The 17452-nt window shown below is 37.9% G+C and overlaps 2 protein-coding genes across 3 annotated transcripts in view; both read right to left on the minus strand.

Moving 5' to 3' along the window:
• tlr9 (toll-like receptor 9) overlaps positions 1–3402 on the minus strand; it is a 3990-nt gene extending 588 nt beyond the window's left edge. Inside the window, exons 1-2 of the mRNA XM_067593614.1 lie at positions 3288–3402; positions 6–2068 (exon numbers count right to left, since the gene is read on the minus strand). Coding sequence (XP_067449715.1) covers positions 6–2068; positions 3288–3308 — 2084 coding nt within the window. The 5' untranslated portion in view covers positions 3309–3402. The remainder of the gene's footprint in view (positions 1–5; positions 2069–3287) is intronic.
• Positions 3403–3786: 384 nt separating this feature from the next.
• Positions 3787–12597, minus strand: apeh (acylaminoacyl-peptide hydrolase). Of its 2 annotated transcripts, XM_067592393.1 has the most exons (23): positions 12458–12597; positions 11806–11935; positions 11596–11722; positions 11405–11492; positions 11130–11205; positions 10688–10779; positions 9989–10063; positions 9727–9864; positions 9503–9594; positions 9368–9408; positions 8836–8957; positions 8543–8603; positions 8343–8440; positions 8121–8172; positions 7858–7946; positions 7570–7708; positions 7103–7186; positions 6296–6376; positions 5573–5661; positions 5123–5313; positions 4720–4822; positions 4525–4631; positions 3787–4417 (listed from the first exon to the last, which is right to left on the minus strand). In XM_067592393.1, the coding sequence occupies exons 1-23, from the start codon at positions 12467–12469 to the stop codon at positions 4312–4314; spliced, it is 2193 nt and encodes a 730-aa protein (XP_067448494.1). In that variant the 5' UTR covers positions 12470–12597; the 3' UTR covers positions 3787–4311. The 2 variants fall into 2 exon arrangements, with proteins under 2 accessions (XP_067448494.1, XP_067448493.1); XM_067592392.1 differs by lacking the exon at positions 12458–12597 and having other exon boundaries at positions 11806–12245.
• Between the last annotated feature and the right edge of the window lie 4855 nt (positions 12598–17452).

Here is a 17452-nt window from a genome sequence, read left to right on the forward strand (position 1 = left end):
TCAGCAGATTGTCATTGATGTTGAGGAACTTAATGCTTCCTGGGAGGTTGCACAGCACTTCTGGTGAAATTGATTTCAGCCCGTTGTTAGAGATGTCCAGGTACATGAGCGCTGTCAGGTTTTGGAAGAAATGAGTGTACTTGTTGTTGTCAGGCTCCCACATGATATATAGGTGGTTTCCATTAAAGTAGAAGTACTTTAAAGAGCTGCTGATCAGCCTTTGATCTATTCGCATCCCAATGCCATTGTTTGCCAGATTTAGGACTTCTAAGTTAGTCAGGTTGTGAAGGAACTCAAGACGATGGCCCATGCCCCTCATTTTGAAGTGAAACTCATTGTTACTAATATCTAATACCTTCAGAGTTGTTTTAAGCTCACTGAAAGCATCTCTGTGATAAAGATCAAGTCTATTGTATGACAAATCAAGAAAAACTAAATTTGTCATGTTAACGAACAGCCCACTGTTCACTGTCTGGCTCATGTAATTGAAGGAAAGGTCTAAACAAACAGCATCTTCCATGCCTACAAACACATCTTTGTTAAGAGACAGAATGTCATTTTGAGACAGATCAAACGTCAGATTATATTTGCAAAAATTGGTTTTAAAGTCCCATAGTGATGAAAAGTGTAACACATTGTCCTCCAATATTTCCGGCACATTTGATTGGTTTGATTCCCAGATGCCGCTTCCATGTGTGACTTCTCGATCTACTAGAATAAGGGGTGGGTCGTGAAGTTCATGTGTATATAAGTTCTGGTTCTGACAGTTTTGCTGTGTCATAATCTCAGAGGATGGACTGGAACAGCATGGAAGGAAATTAAGCATGTTTTGGGAAAGGTCAATATGAATGAGAGAAGGTAACTTTCCCAGAGCACTCAAGTTACAAGTATTAATGAAGTTCATTCTCAGTTCAAGTGTCGTTAGATTTTGAAGTCTTGACAAAACTTGAAGGCTCTCTCTTGAAAGACTGTGGAAGAAGTTACCGCTCAGAAGAAGATGTTGTAGACCAGATATATTGCCAATATGTGGTGAGAGGTTCAGTTCTCGAAATGTCCTCAGTGGTTCATAGTTATAGATAAGGCTAATCCAAGTGAGGCCCTTCAGGTCGCGGAAGAAGGTACCATTTTGTATGGCATATGCTAGGAGATTGTCAGAGAGGTCCAGTTTCTTTAAATTCTTTAAAGGTCTGAAAAGGCCCTCTGGAAATGTTTTCAGAGAGTTTCCCCTCAAACTTAGGAAGTTGATGGAGCTGTTCTCAGCATAAAAGGAGTTTGGATGTAGGTGTAAAGGTTGATTTTGTGGGCAAGGAAAGCAGGGCCTGGCTGCATGGTCGCAACGCTGGCAATTCCACTCTATATTCAAATACTGTAGGAGAGTAAGATTGGCAAATGCTCCTTCTAAGACCTCTGTAATTGTATTCTCTTTTAAATTCAGCCACGTCAGTGAGGGTGGCAACCCTTTAGGGACAGCTGTCAAATTATTATACCCTAAGGTAAGAATTGTGAGTTCAGGGAGCTCTCTGAAAACCCTCTCACTGATGTAAAAGGACCGGTTGCAAGGGTTTGCATAAAAACAGTTCCTGGTGAGATAGAGCTCCTTTAGATGTGGAGTTTTTAAAGGCTCAATAATGTGGAAGATGCTATTATTCTGTAGATCGAGAACTTTTAGGTTTTCAGGTAACAAGGGTATAGAGGTGAGGCTGTTTCCTGACAGATACAGAAATTTAAGCATCTTTAGGCCCTTGAAGGCATCAGGGTGAATCTCCAATTTGCATGAGCGGTCTACCCAAGTTCTCAGGTGACCTGGCTGACAATTGTCCATTATTTTCAGAGTTTCAAGGTTCGGGGCATGTGAGAAAGCATGCTGCCCCACTTGCTGTATCTTAGTCCGACTTAAATTGAGTGACACTACCGTGGAAGACTTGATAAGTGGAACACGAATGAGTGGTCTTTCATAGCAGTCTACTGCAGTGGTATTCACATCAGTGTCACATGGGAAGAAGATGGTATTTATGGTGCTCACTAGTCGAAGAAGCTGAATGAGGATGAGGATATTTTTCAACAGAGCCTGAAAAAAAGGAAATCAATTTTAAATTAATTTCAGGTATTTGTTGATAGTTCAGAAAATACAATCGAGCAGGCATTTTAAATTATAAGTTCACAATTTTTCAAGTCTGTCTTAAAATAATACTCAGGTGCCCATATGTATATTGAAACAAGTTTCACTTGCTGAAATCATTCCAGGTGTTCATACTGGCTGTTAAAAGATCCCTTCCTAATGCACTTTCAATGTACAGTAAATGATGGGGGACAAAATCCACAGTCCTCCTTTTTGTGCAAAAATACATTCAAAAGTTTGCCCAAAGCCTATATGACAATTCAGCCATCTGAGTTAGTCAAATCAAGTGGATATCTTCCAAATTAACAGTCTTTTTAGTATTAAGTTCCCACTTTGTGTTTCCCCGGAGTTTACCTATTGAGCTTCAGTGGAGGAAACTTTAGAAAAGGAAACTTTATAGTAAGTACCTTGTAAATCTGACAGATACCCAATTGATTTGACTTATTTGAATTGCTGAAGCCTCATATACACTTCAGATAAATTTTTGAATACATTCTTGCATGGAACCAGGACTGTAGATTTTGTCCCCTATCACTTACATTGAAAGCACATCAAGAATGGATCTTTTAATAGCCAGTATGAACAGGTGGAATGATTACAGCAAGAAAAACATATGTCGATGTTCATATGGGCACATAAATATTATTTTAAGACAAACCTGAAAAACTTTGACCCTGTCCTTTAATTTTGCACAAGATCAAGTATTATACAGTACATTTTTATTACTATTTCCTTATGCACGCTACAGTTAAAAAAAGCAGCAAACTGCTAAAAAAAAAAAAATCACACTGGCTTTTTAAAACCCTTGATCCATTTTGTCTTGTAACAATAGTGAATCCTTTAAGAAACATTTTAAAACCTTCTTTTTAAATCTTGCTTTTAAGCAGGCTGTTTATATTTTTATTGCCTTGCCTATTTTATTGAATCTCCCTGAACATTTTAATCAATATTGTCAATATTGTATTTCATTGTTTGCAACCTTTGATTTGTTAAATACCTTAAATGTTTTTATGCAATTTACATGAGGTACCTTGAGCTGCATTTCATGTATGAAAAGTGCTATACAAAAAAATTTGTCATTATTACTATTAAGAGTAGGTACAGTATTTTCTTGCAGTGAAATGTATTATACTTAAGGAAAGGTCTAAACAAATGTTATTTTACTTACCATCGTTGATGTAGCACACATCTTGAAATTCACGAGGAGCCAGATGAAGCAATGTTTAATCCATCTGAGGAGAGGACAGTTTAAAAAGTGGCTCCAAAAGTCTGCGCAGGAACTAGAAACCAGATTGACTAATGCAGAAGTGAAAGCAAGTGGTCATATATACAGCAGTCTGATGCAAAACATGTGACGTATCTTGTCAAAAGCAGAGAACCATCAGATACAGATACCACATCATCATAGACTACTGTATATTTTTAAAACAGTATTGACCTTCATGACAAAAACTTTCGATTGTATGTAGTCAAAATTACTCAATGGTTGACGGTACAGACAGACCATAAGAAAGGACAGAGAGATAAAGGTTTTTTCATCTGTGGACAAAGCTGGATGACTTCCTTTATTCACTATGAGTACTAAAGAAATGATAAGGAAGTCATAACACTTTATCACCTGCCTTGATAATCCCTTTCAATCTGAACAAATGGCCTCCACACACAGGTAGTGTTTTCACAATCACTTTATTAAGTGCACTGTATCATGAAATCAAAAGAGCAGATTTTAAAAAAAAAAAAACAAACAGCAACAGTGAGCAGAGAAAAGACTGATTAAATGAATTTCCTTTGTTAATATAAACCTCAAACACAACTAACACACTGGAAAGCCCTTTATTTTATGTGTGTATGTAGTGAAAAAAATTATTAACATTATCAATAAAAATGTGTTTCTGAGGAATCAAAACAGCCTTTATTCAAATTGTATGTTAAAACTAGTTCCCATCTACTTTTTGGAAGACACTGTGGCACCATATATGAAATCATCATAATCACAGATAGATTACAAGTACAGTTACACAAGGTGTGTTCTGGTTGGATAGCACTTTTAAATGCTTTGGCTTTAGATTGGACCTCACACTGTCCTGAAAACAGGAACAGAATATCCCTCAACGCACAGTAGTATTCTGCTATCTTTGCTGGCAGCAGCAACAACAACATTAGCACATTACCATGTATTTATTTGAGCACCGTCACTGATACAAGTGTTGAGTTACCCACAGAGCAATGTTCATAAATCCATCAGACTCAGCATCCACCTTGGAGAGGGAGTGGTTGTTCCCAGGATACCACAGCAAACTAAAACAACAAACATCAGAGCATTAGTGAATGCACAATAAAAGCCCTGTTACGCAGTGCATATCTGACATAACCAATAAAACATGCTACTAAGACAAGCTGCTTACCGGACTGGGACCTGCTTTGCTTTCAGAGCTCTGTAATATTCAATGCCTTGCTTGCTAGGCACACGCTTGTCATCTTCCCCCAAGGTGAGCAATACTGGTGTTTGTACCTTGATGAGAGATTACCTAAAGGTTAATACATAGACCAGTAACACCAATAAACTCACAGTCAAGAAACATACACAGAAATACTCATACCTTTGTGACGTGTTTGATTGGGGACTTGTTCAACATCTTTTCCCAAACAGCAGGGTCAGGTAGACAATCTGTACTGTAGTTGTAGCCAGCCTCAACCATGCACCTGCAAAAAAAAAAATCATAGTTCGACATCAACAGGGAGACAAAAGAAAATCACACCCCTGAATGGCTTTGAGGTCTTTTGTTCGTGCAGGGTTTGCGTGCATTATTGAAGACTTCCTTCTTTGACAGTGAGGCAGACAAACGCCCTTTATCCCACTCACTCGCTTACAGCTGTCAGGGCAGAATGTCAGGGGTACTGATAATAAAATATCACAGATGTGTAGTTGCACAATACTGACACAGTCACAAAATTATAAACAAATGTGTGCATGAGTAAGGGAATGTGCATGCCAAGATGTACCAGTCTGGGATGTCTGTGCTGCCGATCATAGAGGCCAAATTAATGACAGGGTTGCGACCCACACAGGCCTTGTAGAACCCTGGATACTGGCCAATGAGATGACAGGCCAGGAAACCACCGTGGGAGCCTCCAACAACTGCCACCTTCTGCGTGTCAAACTGGCCCCCTTTGAGAACACTTTCAACCGCAAACTGGTGGGAAGAAAAATAAGGGAAAAAAAAAAATCAAATAAAACTGCTACTCTTATGAACCATGACAAATAGAAACCAACCTAAACTAAATATAGAAGCCAACTAATTCAACAGTATTAACAAAGACATAAAGCACAATAAAGCAACACTGGAAATCATATTATTTACCAGTCAGACCAAAAGATACTTTTAGAGCTAATCAATTTCATGACTTGGAAAAACTTGATTATCATTGATTTAAACAGCATTTTGCTCTTACTTGAACATCTTTGACGTCCTGGGTGCCAACATTGCCAGGTAATGAGAGGACATTGTCCTGGCCGAACCCAATAGAGCCACGATAGTTCACTAAAAACAAACAAACAAAAAAACTTCTCAGATGGTTCTGTGTAACAAACCATCTAGTGCGTCAGGTTTAGATACCAGAGGGTTGCTGCTTCAATCCCTGGGCCAACTGAACAGACCGACAGATTATGGATATACTGAGAAGCTACATCCCCAATGAAACAAAACTAAAGAAACTATTAAAACAAATCACAAAACTATTGGCAATGAATATTGAAAGATTTTCAAAATAAAAATTAGATTAATTAATATGCAATTATGTTCCATGGATCCTGGATAGGATGGATGAAACATGAAATACATAGTTTTCAAAATCATTTCTCACTGATGATGGACTGGTTATAGCTGAGAGCTGAAAGCAGCATGTTCCTAAAGTATGAGAGCTCTCTAAATGTTCACAAGATAGGAAAAAATATGTAGTGTCTTGAAGTGGCGAAAGAAATGTATAATAAATACTTTTCCTAGTCTGACACCTTGGCAAAGTAACCAACCACAAACTATCTCCCTTCTGCAGGAGAGAGGATGTGAACCTTGCTCATCCTCTTTTATGCATAGAGTATATGTATATCCTATCAATGAATGATAGTCTTAACAGGTGTCACACATAAAAGCACTTTACCTTAACATTTGAACTTACCCAGTAAAATACCAAATCCCATCTTGCACAGCACAGCAGAAGACAGAATCCAGTCAGCTACAATCACCGAATGAGGACCCCCTAAGTCAAAGAAACTAAATGTAAAATACAGACTGACAGTTTGTATAATCTTTCTGTGCTTAGTCATGTGGGGCATAACTGTCAGAAATTAAATTGCCTGTTGAATTAAAATATGGAAAACATCTCACAGGATTATGAGGCTTGTTACAAAGAAAAAAAAAACAACAACCTTGATTTTGAGGATATGATAAAACATTTTCTCACTAAGGAAACTATTGTCATAGCAACCAGCGTTGGCACTGCCAATCTTATCTGTGCTCTTGACTTAACAGAAACAAATCCCAGCACAGATTCAAATCTAAAAATAAATTCAGCATGGATTAATAGTGCATGCTTCTTACTTCTGAATTTAAGCATATTGTGTACCCATTTAGATATAGAATCTATTTCTAAAATTAATTTGGCTTTTTCGGGATACTACATAAAGTAAATACTGCACATGCGGGTAAGCATGTGTCAATAAAGTAACAAATTACCGATGTGTTCATAGCAAATACTTTGTCTTTAGAAAATAATTTCTGAAAACAAAGTATTTGTGATCAATGTAGGCAAGAAAATAAGGTGCCTATTTGCTCAGACAAAAAATTGTTTTTAATCTACTTAATGTATTTTTTCACCTATCAGTGTTTTACTTTTTTAACTATACACTACTATAACACTACCTGTTTATTTTGTTTGCACTGGAAAATAAGAAATGGCTATACAACCATAATGAGAGTAACCAACCATGAGGAGTGACAATGAGAGGCAGCTTCACTCCATCCGTCACCTCCTTTGGTTTAATCAGCAGAGCTTCAAAATCAAGGCCAGCTAGAATACAGAAAAATGAATTAGTCTCATTAAGATTACATACGCTGTTTTTCATGGGTCCAATATACAGTAAGATATTATCAACCTATTTACATGTATAGTACATAAGTACCAGTTTAGTAAACCTGTCTAAGCCAATGTAATCCAAATCCATAAATGTGCAATAAATCTTATCCTTGAGACCTTATAATTTTCACTTTTTTGATTGTCAGAAAAGTGTTGATTCAATTCTGTGGTCATGTTTTAGGCATCATATAGTGGTGGTGTTGTACTGGGCTGCAGCGTAAGGAGAAGTCTTTCTAACCTATTTTGTCTACTGAAAAAAACCAATATATTTTAAGTCCTGTCTAGATACTACTAAAGTACAGAATTTTTATTCTTACGGTATTGACTGTTGTCTTCATCTGGAGGAGGGGTGAAAGTCAAGATCTGCCAATCAATATCTGGCAACGTCTGAGCGTTTTCCAGAGTAACCCAGACCACTTCCTCCTGAGAATCCCTGGCTGGAAGGAAACCCACCCTCTGGACATAGAAATGACATCACACCCCCACCCCGATCCCAGAAAATGCCAGGTCAATTCAATGAATGCAGCGCTACACTTGGTGTGTAATATATATCAAAATTTGAATACTCAAATTAAGGCCATTTCGAATTAAGATACTGATCCTACCAGACTCGGAGGGCAGTTTGGAGAGGAGCAGCTAACCACCATCAGATCTCTCTCGATGTTCAGCAGACACCAGTTTCCAATGTCAGACTCTACAGACAGAAAAAATCATTACACACACAGCTTGACTTTCAAGCAGTCCCAGAACACTTGTATGGTGAACAAATCAGCCATTAAAAACTGTCAACAGCAAATATCCGTAAACAAGACTGTCTAGACCTGAGCGTGAATAACACCAAGGCTGACAAATGTATGTAGTGACTCACTCGAAGTCAGAGAGGTGACGCTCCCTGTGCTTATATCCACCATCAATAGGTCCTACAAGAGAGACAATGACATTTTTTTTTTTTACCAGGTAAAGAATGATTATAATGTTCTCAGTCCAAACACTTCTCAAATGCAAAATATAAATTAATCAGAAAAAATACCAAGCTTTATTATCTCATTTTTGTCATAATAACATGCCATTTCCCAGGAATTGACAGTACCTTGCGGCTGCGTTGAGGACAAGCAATGATAAGACGCTGACTATCAGCTGACCAGCAATGAGGGGACAACTGAGAGCTGTAGATACCAGTAAAGCCATCTGTAAAGCCATACCAATACACACAGATACATCTTAATCTCATTTTAAGATTAATATCTAGAGAAGAAGGTTGCATTCATGTCGCTACTAAGTATTGCTTACCCTCTCCTGGTCGCTTCACCACATCCACCACCACTGAGGTCTTCTTTGTATACCAATCATACTAGAAATAACCAGCACAGAGGTAAGCATAAGAAAACAAATGCATTTATTGAGTGATAAATGTATTTCTGCTTCAACAACTCTATATGCCAACAGCAAAGAAAACCACAAGATGTTGCACTGTGTGAAGAAACATCCATTCCTACTTGTTCTTTTCAGGGAAGACAGTGCACTTAGTAAAGAAGGGAAAATAAACATGTCTCATGTGGCAAAGAGGCTTCATTCTGTATTACCATGCACAGCCTGCTGCACTGCATGTGTGGTCCATAGACAGAACATTCCAGGTAGACAATCCTACACTGGTCCGGGCTCAGCCTGGGGGAGTACACTGCGCTAGTGTCTGATGACAGCTGCTCTGAGGGACACAACAAATACAATACACATGAATATCTGCAATATTAATATGGTAGATATAACGATTTTACACAAGACCAGTTATCTGGTGGGGAATTCATGAATCAGTGTGAAATGGTTAACTCAGGTGCAATAGTTCAATCCTAAAAATATTCCTAATCATAATCAAGGATCACAGTTGTGAACGTTTGGTGCTTAACTTGTCATGTTTTATCATGTTGTTGTCTACAATGCTGAACACAAAAAGGTAAACAAGTCCTATTTGATCATGTAATAACATGATAGCTAACAGGACATTACAACTGACTGAAATGTCTCCTGAGCAGGATGGACATTTATCATCATATCTTATTTAGCTGAATGACCTTTAGAAATAAGGCACACTTCTTCAATTAACAAACAATCACTTACCACATTTCCCACCAGTAAGATCCACATAGAACAAAGAGGACCTGACAGAGAAAAGGGAAACAGGACATTCTGTTGGTATTAGCTAATGAACAGTCCACCTTTTAACTCTCTCTGCTCAATGTGAACAGTAATCACCTCCTGTTGGGACAGTACTTGAGGCCAAGTCTAAAAGGCTCATGCCACCAGCCTACAAACACCACACCTGTGTCACCTGGAGCCCAAAATGCCTGCAGAGACAGAGAGAGACAAAGAGAGAGACAAAGAGAGAGAAACAGCAAGATCAAGAGGGTATGAGCACACTAGACGTACACAGATATGAAAATAAACTCATGTATCATTGCACAAACTGTTGTACCCACCTGTCCTGGTGAGATATTTTCAGGCACTCCCTCCAACACAGAGACGTTGCCACTCTCAATGTCCAAAACACAAAGCACTGGACAGCTCTTACTAACTAGTGTCTCTCCCCAGTCCTCATAGAAGACAAACTGCTCCCCCTGCAGGAAAACAAAAGAAAATACACAACAACTTTAGACAGGCAGGAATGTCATCTGAGAATGTTTGATTAAAACTTGGCACAGTGAAATAGTTTTGTGTTTCAAAACTTTTAATTGCAATCACTTTGACGGCTTCCTTTTTGTCAACTCTCATAGTCTCCTCGTCATCCCCAATAGAAGACAGCTCCGGTGACTCAGTCTATAATAGTGAAAACAAGACAAAGACAAAACACCAGTTAGTAGTTACTTTTTTGCTGAATCAGGGCTAACTATTAATGACACTGAAATGGTAAATCAACACTAAATCACATGTAGAACAGAAAACTAGTGCTGTACTGCTCTTGGTCATACTGTATCTCAGTGATCAGCGATGTCAAGGTATTTTGCTTTTGTGGTGTGATGGAAAATACCTCAGATGCATTCACAATGAAAAAATCTTGCAGCTGTTTGCAAGTGTGTTTGTTTTTTTAAACAACAAGATTCCTTTCGACAACCTTCGAGATATTTTTGATCCAGTTTGATGGGTATGTTGGGATGTAGGTCTGCTGAAACCATCAGTGTACAATAGAGGAAATTATAAATAATCATATGTATTTTAAGTTTTGTTTTCAATTATCTAACAATTTCAGAATGGCATTCTTAAACTCTTCAGTAGCAACTTGTACAAACATTGTACAACAAGCTTTTGGCAGTGCTGAACACAACCCCAGTTTTGACATCAGTGAAAATCAACATGCTTGAAAATTTCAACCTATTGAGAGCAGTGCAGCAGTTCAGTGCTCTATGTGATTCAATGATGATTTATCCAGTGTTATTTACACACCTGGAAGAAGGACTCTGCCGTGGGTCTCTTTCTCTCTGCCACATACAGGAGGTGGGTCTCAGACTGGGACCAAACTAAGCAGCCAAACTGCTCTATGGACACAAAATACACTGTGGTTATTACCTGGACTGCCACAAGTAAATTCAAATGACAGAAAAATATCCCATGAAATGGGCACTAGTGAGGCACCATGCTGCATGAGTAGGTGAAACTTAAAGGTCCAACCAATAAAACGATCACTAATTTTTTAACAACCCTGCCAACACCCATACTGTTGAATCAAACTGCAATTCATTCTATAAATGACAGCCCACTAATTTACACTTGAGATTAATCCCTTATCATGCTATGTCCCGCCCCAAAAACCTGTTTCAGCAGGAATAGAAAGACTTTGAGGAAGTAACAATACAGTTCAATTAACCTGTTTGTCAAGATAACTTACCATCTTCATAGACTTTGCCATGCTTCTTTAGGGCTGTTAGATTGATGCTCTTCATCTTGATGTTTTTACTCCAGATCTGGAGCATCACAGAGAGACAAGTAGACAAGTAAAAGATCTTGGGTTCAAAATATAAAGTTGTGAGGTTTTACAACACAGGCCACATGTAGAAAATTGTGAACAACAGAGATATTGATGTGCAGAGAAACAAAAAAGCAAGGAGAAATAAGGTCAGGTGAGAGACATGATGCAGATGAAGCTGAAAGAGAGCCACAAACCTCGAGAAACTGTTTGTCCTCTCCTTTGACTGAGCACTCTCTGACGACAGCCTTCATTTCTCCTGAAGGTGCATCTTTACTTAGCAACCTGTCAGGAGAAACACATTGACATTGCTCAGTTTCGCTTAGGGTTAGGTCTATGAGAATTTGTTCAAACCCACTCCAGATAAAATGTCAAAATGTTTACATACTCTCCTTTGATCTCAGTGCAGTTTCCTGAGGCTCCAGAGAAGACCACAGACTTGTCATCGTGAAATACAATGTACTGCCGGCAAAACTTGACACTCTCATTCCTCTCCAGATCACGTTGGCTCCATTCTGCAGAAGAAAATAAACAAAATGCTATCAATATCAATGACTATACAGAGATCTTAACATCTAAGTATGGCACAGACACCCACCTGTGTAGATGTTGCTGTATTTGCCTCCATACTGAGAGGTGATCACAGGTCCCACGTCTGCCCTACTCAAGGAAGGGAAGAGGCTGTGCTCTCTATAGAGTCTGGCAATTTCCTCGGGGTTGCTCATCACCTGACAACATGCAGCAGAATAACTCAAACTACGCTTCAATAATACAAGCGGTCTCACAGCGGACAATGCCCTATTCATTTTCTAGCTGGGAAGCTAACTTAGCCAGCCATAGATAAGTTCGTAGATAACACAGTTTACACTGTTTGCCACGAACAAAACAAACACAGAAGCTCGTTGATTAGCCGTTATGCAAATAAACCAAGTGATTGCTACGAGATACACAAAGTACCCAAGTGAACAAGCTAGTTTCTCTTCTAGCTATGGTTCACGGATTATGATCATGACCAAGAACTTCCTGTACCAGCTGACAGCAAGAACAACCGAATCAATGTCCATTCGCTAGCCTGACTTGACAGCTAGCTAACAGTTAATTAAGTTATTAACAGAAATAGTGGCAGCGTAATTAACACAACAATTAACTATAACCTTACATCTTCATATAAATAATAGGTATATTTGCAGGGTATGTTATCTTTTCGGAAACCAAAAAAAAACCAAGTAGGCAGTTCAACGTTATCATACCTGTGACTCCATGGTCAGGACGGTGTGTGTCGCTAGTCTGCAAACGTCCACCCGTTGGAAACCATTCTTCTTCTTTGAGGCTTATTGGCGGTTGACAAACAACGAATTGGTGCATTACCGCCACCAGCTGGTACAGTATGGAGCGTGGATCAAAAAGTCTAGTATTTACAAGATTCATTAAAAAAATACTAATATCCTCTCAATCAAATTAGTTAGTCTAAGATACTGGAATAGGGCTCGATAACGCCCATTTCTTGAGTTCTTTTGTAGAATATCTATTAGATAAAAGTGTATTTTTATCTTTCTGAGGTTTTGAATCACATGCCTTCTTTCTGCCTCATATTTCTGACAGTGTAGCATAACATGCTCTACTGTTTCTTCTTGCCCACAGTATTCACATCTACCTGTATTGTTTACCTATTTTTAATAGTGTACTGTACTAGTGTACAGTGTGTCCAAATCTAAGTCTTGATATTGTCTTATCTCTTCTGTTCCTTCCTGCACACGTCATTTCTCCCACTTTCCTATGAACTCTGTAAAACCCCCGTCCTTTCCTCTCTTCCTTTCATTGCTTTTGCCACCTTTCCTTCAATCTATGCTTAATAATGCTCTTGATTTATGCCTTGCTGAAGCTAACTGCCAAATCAATGTGATTATTTTTTTGTGGCCTCCTTTGCAACCTTATCTGCCAATTCATTTCCTTTGGTATGTGCCGGGACCCATAAAAATTATTACTGTAAGAATTATTTGAATTCTGTATGTTTGTTGTACTTCTATCAAAATGCCTGGTCTGCTGTCTGAATGACTGTATTGTAAACTGGCTTGTGAGCTTGAATCTGAACAAATGATTGCTCTCAGTGGTCTTGTACACCCTATCAACTGCACCGCTAACAATATTGCAAGCATTTGTCCTGTGTAAATTGGTAATTTCTCACTGATACTTTTCCCTATTTTGAGATGAAACTCTGGAACAATAAATGCTACTCCTTTTTAACTAAACTCTGTGTAGATCTGGATGCTTGCTATCAATATATGCCTGTATGGTATGTGAATTATAAATAAACTCCCTATCCTTGTTCTTTTCTGTAAAATCTGCTGTGGTGTCTGAGAATATCCAAAGTGGTGTTGCTGGCAATGGTACTGCTGGACTTAAGTTTAATTGAAATACTTTAATTTCTGTTTCTTTCTGTGTCACTGTCCATCCAAAGCTTTTTGTTTCTCTTCTCTCCTTTTCCCAACAAGGTTTTAAAGTGTCTTGTGTTGGGTGATCTTGACTATGGACCTGTAAATTAACCCAGTAATTCAGTGATAGCTGTATCCTTCTCATTTCTAGTGGTATTTCTCCCTTTCCCACCTGTAATACTTCTGCTGGGGTTGTTTGAAATGCACCTGTGCATAATATCAAAGCCTGATACTGAATACTATCTAACTTTTTGAGAGAGATGTGCTTGCTGCTGATCCATAAACCACACAACTGTAATCTAATATTGATCTAATTAATCCACTGTATATGGCCTTCAACACATTTCTGTGCCCCCCATTTGCTTCCAACTAAACACCTCATGACCTTTAGTACTTTCTTACATTTGTCCACTACTTTCTGAATATGTACAGCCAATGTAATTCTTTCATCAAACCATAACCCTAAAAACTTGTTTCACTCTCTCCAATTCTTGATTATATAATTTAGTTTCATCTCACTACCAATTCTTGAAAATTTGAAACTCCATTTATTTGACCACTTCTCTACTTTCGTAATAGCCCCTTGCAGTTTCTTTACAATGAATTCCAAATTTCTTCCCCTCTTCCAAATTGCCCTATTATCCACAAAAAGCTAAAATTCTGTCCCATTCTCTATTTCCATAAATAAAACATTTATCATTGTGGTTAATAATAAAGGGCTTACTATGCTTCCTTGAGGTGTTCCATTTTCAACAAGTTTTCCTTAATAGTTCTTTCCTAGTCTGACTTGTATTAATCTTGCTAATAAAAAGTCCTTAATCCATCTATATATTCGACCTTAGATAACTAATTTCCAAAGTCTGATTAATAATCCTTCTCCCTACATCATATCATATGCCTTCTCTATATCATATACACTTATACACTTTCTCTGTTTACCTATGCTTTTCTAATTTCATGTTCTAAACATAAAGCTGGATCCATACTGTAGTATTTCTTCCTCTCCTAAAGCCACACTGGTATTTAGATATATATCCTTTATTTTCTATATAATATGTTAACCTTTCATTTATCATTATCCCCATTATTTTGCAGATGTTGGATAAAACATAATCTTCTTCTTCTTTTTAATGGTGAATTGCAACCGAGCGGAGCATTATCGCCACCAACTGTCGTATTACATTGTTCTTATATCCTTGTTATCAGTCCTGTGTTTTGTAGACAGGTGAAGTCATGCTTTAAAACCAAATTTCCAGAGCTATCTGAGAAGATTGTTTTAATGTCCATGTGTTTAATCCCTTTATGTTCTCTCTTTCATTTGCATATTTAGGACAGAGACGAATTACATGATCCACACTCTGCATCTGATTGCAGACATTACATGTTCTGCTTGGATGCTTCCCAATGAGGTGTAGAGATGAATTTAATTTAGTGTGTCCCAGTCTAATCCTCCTAATCAGGCACTCTTCTTTCCTTCTTTTCCCCAGTGACCTTCCCTCTCTGACTTCTTGCTGGATCTGATACAAATGCCTTCCTTTAGTATCTTTATCCTATAACCTCTGTCTTTGAATCTTAATTTTTTTCCATATGAAAACTTTGGTTTCTGCTTTACTTATTGGCATTGCCACCTCTACTTGATTTGCTTTTAATCCATTTTTGGCCACAAGGTCTAATGTTTCATTTCCTTGGACGCCTACGTGAGCTGGTACCCATAAAATCTGTGCATCAATTTCTAGCCTCATAATTATATATTAAGATTGCAAATGATGGTCAGTTGTTCTCTTGGTCATCTTAACTTTCAACTCTGGGACATAAAATGCACTACTTGTTTTTCCATTCTCTGGCTTTTTAGACCCATCAGTATACCTCTCATGGAGTATTGTGTTCACATAAGCCTGCAAATTATTGGTTGAGGCAGTAACCATGATGGAACAGCTGGCATTAAAACAGTTTGACTGATTACCCAGTCACGGACTTATAATTCCTTTGTTATATCTGAAATTACAGTGCAAAAACTGTCCTTTTTGATTTTTTTGCTTTCCTAACACATGTCTATAACCTTTTTTGTAGGGTGTAAATCTTTATGGCTCTGCAGATTTGCCCAATAATTGGCCATTAATTGTTTCCTTCTTAACTGAAGAGGTATTTCCCACCTGAAGTGCTGCCAGAGGCGTTGACTTGACTGCCCCACAACACAACCGCAATGCAATGTACCCATCAAGCATCTTATCTTCTATTTTGCCAGTATGACCTTTCCGTGTGAGCAATACATCGAACCACAATCCTAAAAAAATGCATTTCAAAAGTTTTATTTTTTCTAATTTTTAATTATAAAGTTTCAGGCAAATATCTTCATTTCTTTCTTGTAAAAAAGACAATTTGGGATTTTTCTATAGATAATTTATATTCCCACATCAGAGATGAGTTTTCAACTTCATTGATAGCTTCCTGGACTTTCTTTATGATATATTCTATATTTCTTCCTCTTTTCCAAATTGCCCCTTCATCTGCAAAAAGTGACTTCCCAATATCTGTACTAACTGCTTATATATACCATTCATCATGATTGAGAATAGCAGAGGACTAATTACACTGCCTTGACGCGTTCCATTTTCGACAAGATATTTCTCTGAAAATGAATTCCCAACACAAACCCAAATATACCTACCAAATATGAAATCCTTTATCCAATTATACACTTTACCACTAACATCCATATTATCTAATTTTATTAAAAGACCTTCCTTTCACATCATGTCATATGCCTTTTCTACATCAAAGAAAACAGCTACCACTCCCTCTTTATTTGCTTGAGCTTTCCTAATGTCAGATTCCAGGCATATTAATGGGGTCTATAGTACTGCGCTCTCTTCTTAATCCACTCTAACATGGTGAGAATAAGCCATTTTTTCTGTATGGTATGTTACTCTTTCTGTTATTATCATGGTCCTGTATATATGTGATGTTAGAGCTATGGGCCTATAATTATCTGGACAGGTAGTGAAAAATATACATAAGACCTGTTACAGCTTCCTGTTGTGAATGGCAAAATACAACCATAAATAGTACAGTCTATGGTTCCCAAGGGAAAAAAAACACAAATTAAATGAATTAATGATGAATAAGAATATAGTAACCTACAACATCAATCAGACAACTCAGAACAATGTCAGACAAAAGGACCCCCTCAGCCTACAGACCTGCTGCTATCTGCTGTTATTTGTTAGATTTTTATTTATTTGTTAGATTTTTATTTATTGAATCCTCCCAGCATAACAGCGTGTATGTCATATGGTATTTGTTAGATTTTTTTTACTGAATACACATGTTTTTGGTGTTTTGAAAGCTGAATCAAGCATTTATATACTTGGCAAATAAATGATCCTTGAATTCTTCCTTGAATCATTGAATCCATTGGTCCAACTACAGCACCTCATGCACCGCAATGGTAGCGACTTGTCAATCACAAGGTAGCCACGCCCTACAGCATACCCTGCTTCATCGTCTATTTTAGTCTAATGGGGACCATAATTTACAAAGTGAACATGATGCTGTATTGAAGAAGACTTGGAACTAGCAATCGAGACCTTAAACTCACTAAAAAAGTGCTTACTGGGGTAATAAATCAAGTGAGAGAAGTTGGTAATTTTCTGATAGACTTCTATACAAACAAACTTCTTTTCGGAGTTAGTGGAGCCGCCTCATGCTTTCCATTAGAGAGAATGCAGGTGTATGGCACTTCTGCACTGGTTGCTATGACTTTTCAGACTCGGAGCTACCCGCATGAGGCGTTCACGTGAATTTTCCCAGATG

This window comes from Thunnus thynnus, chromosome 6 (assembly GCF_963924715.1).
Source record: "Thunnus thynnus chromosome 6, fThuThy2.1, whole genome shotgun sequence".
NCBI lineage: Eukaryota > Metazoa > Chordata > Actinopteri > Scombriformes > Scombridae > Thunnus > Thunnus thynnus.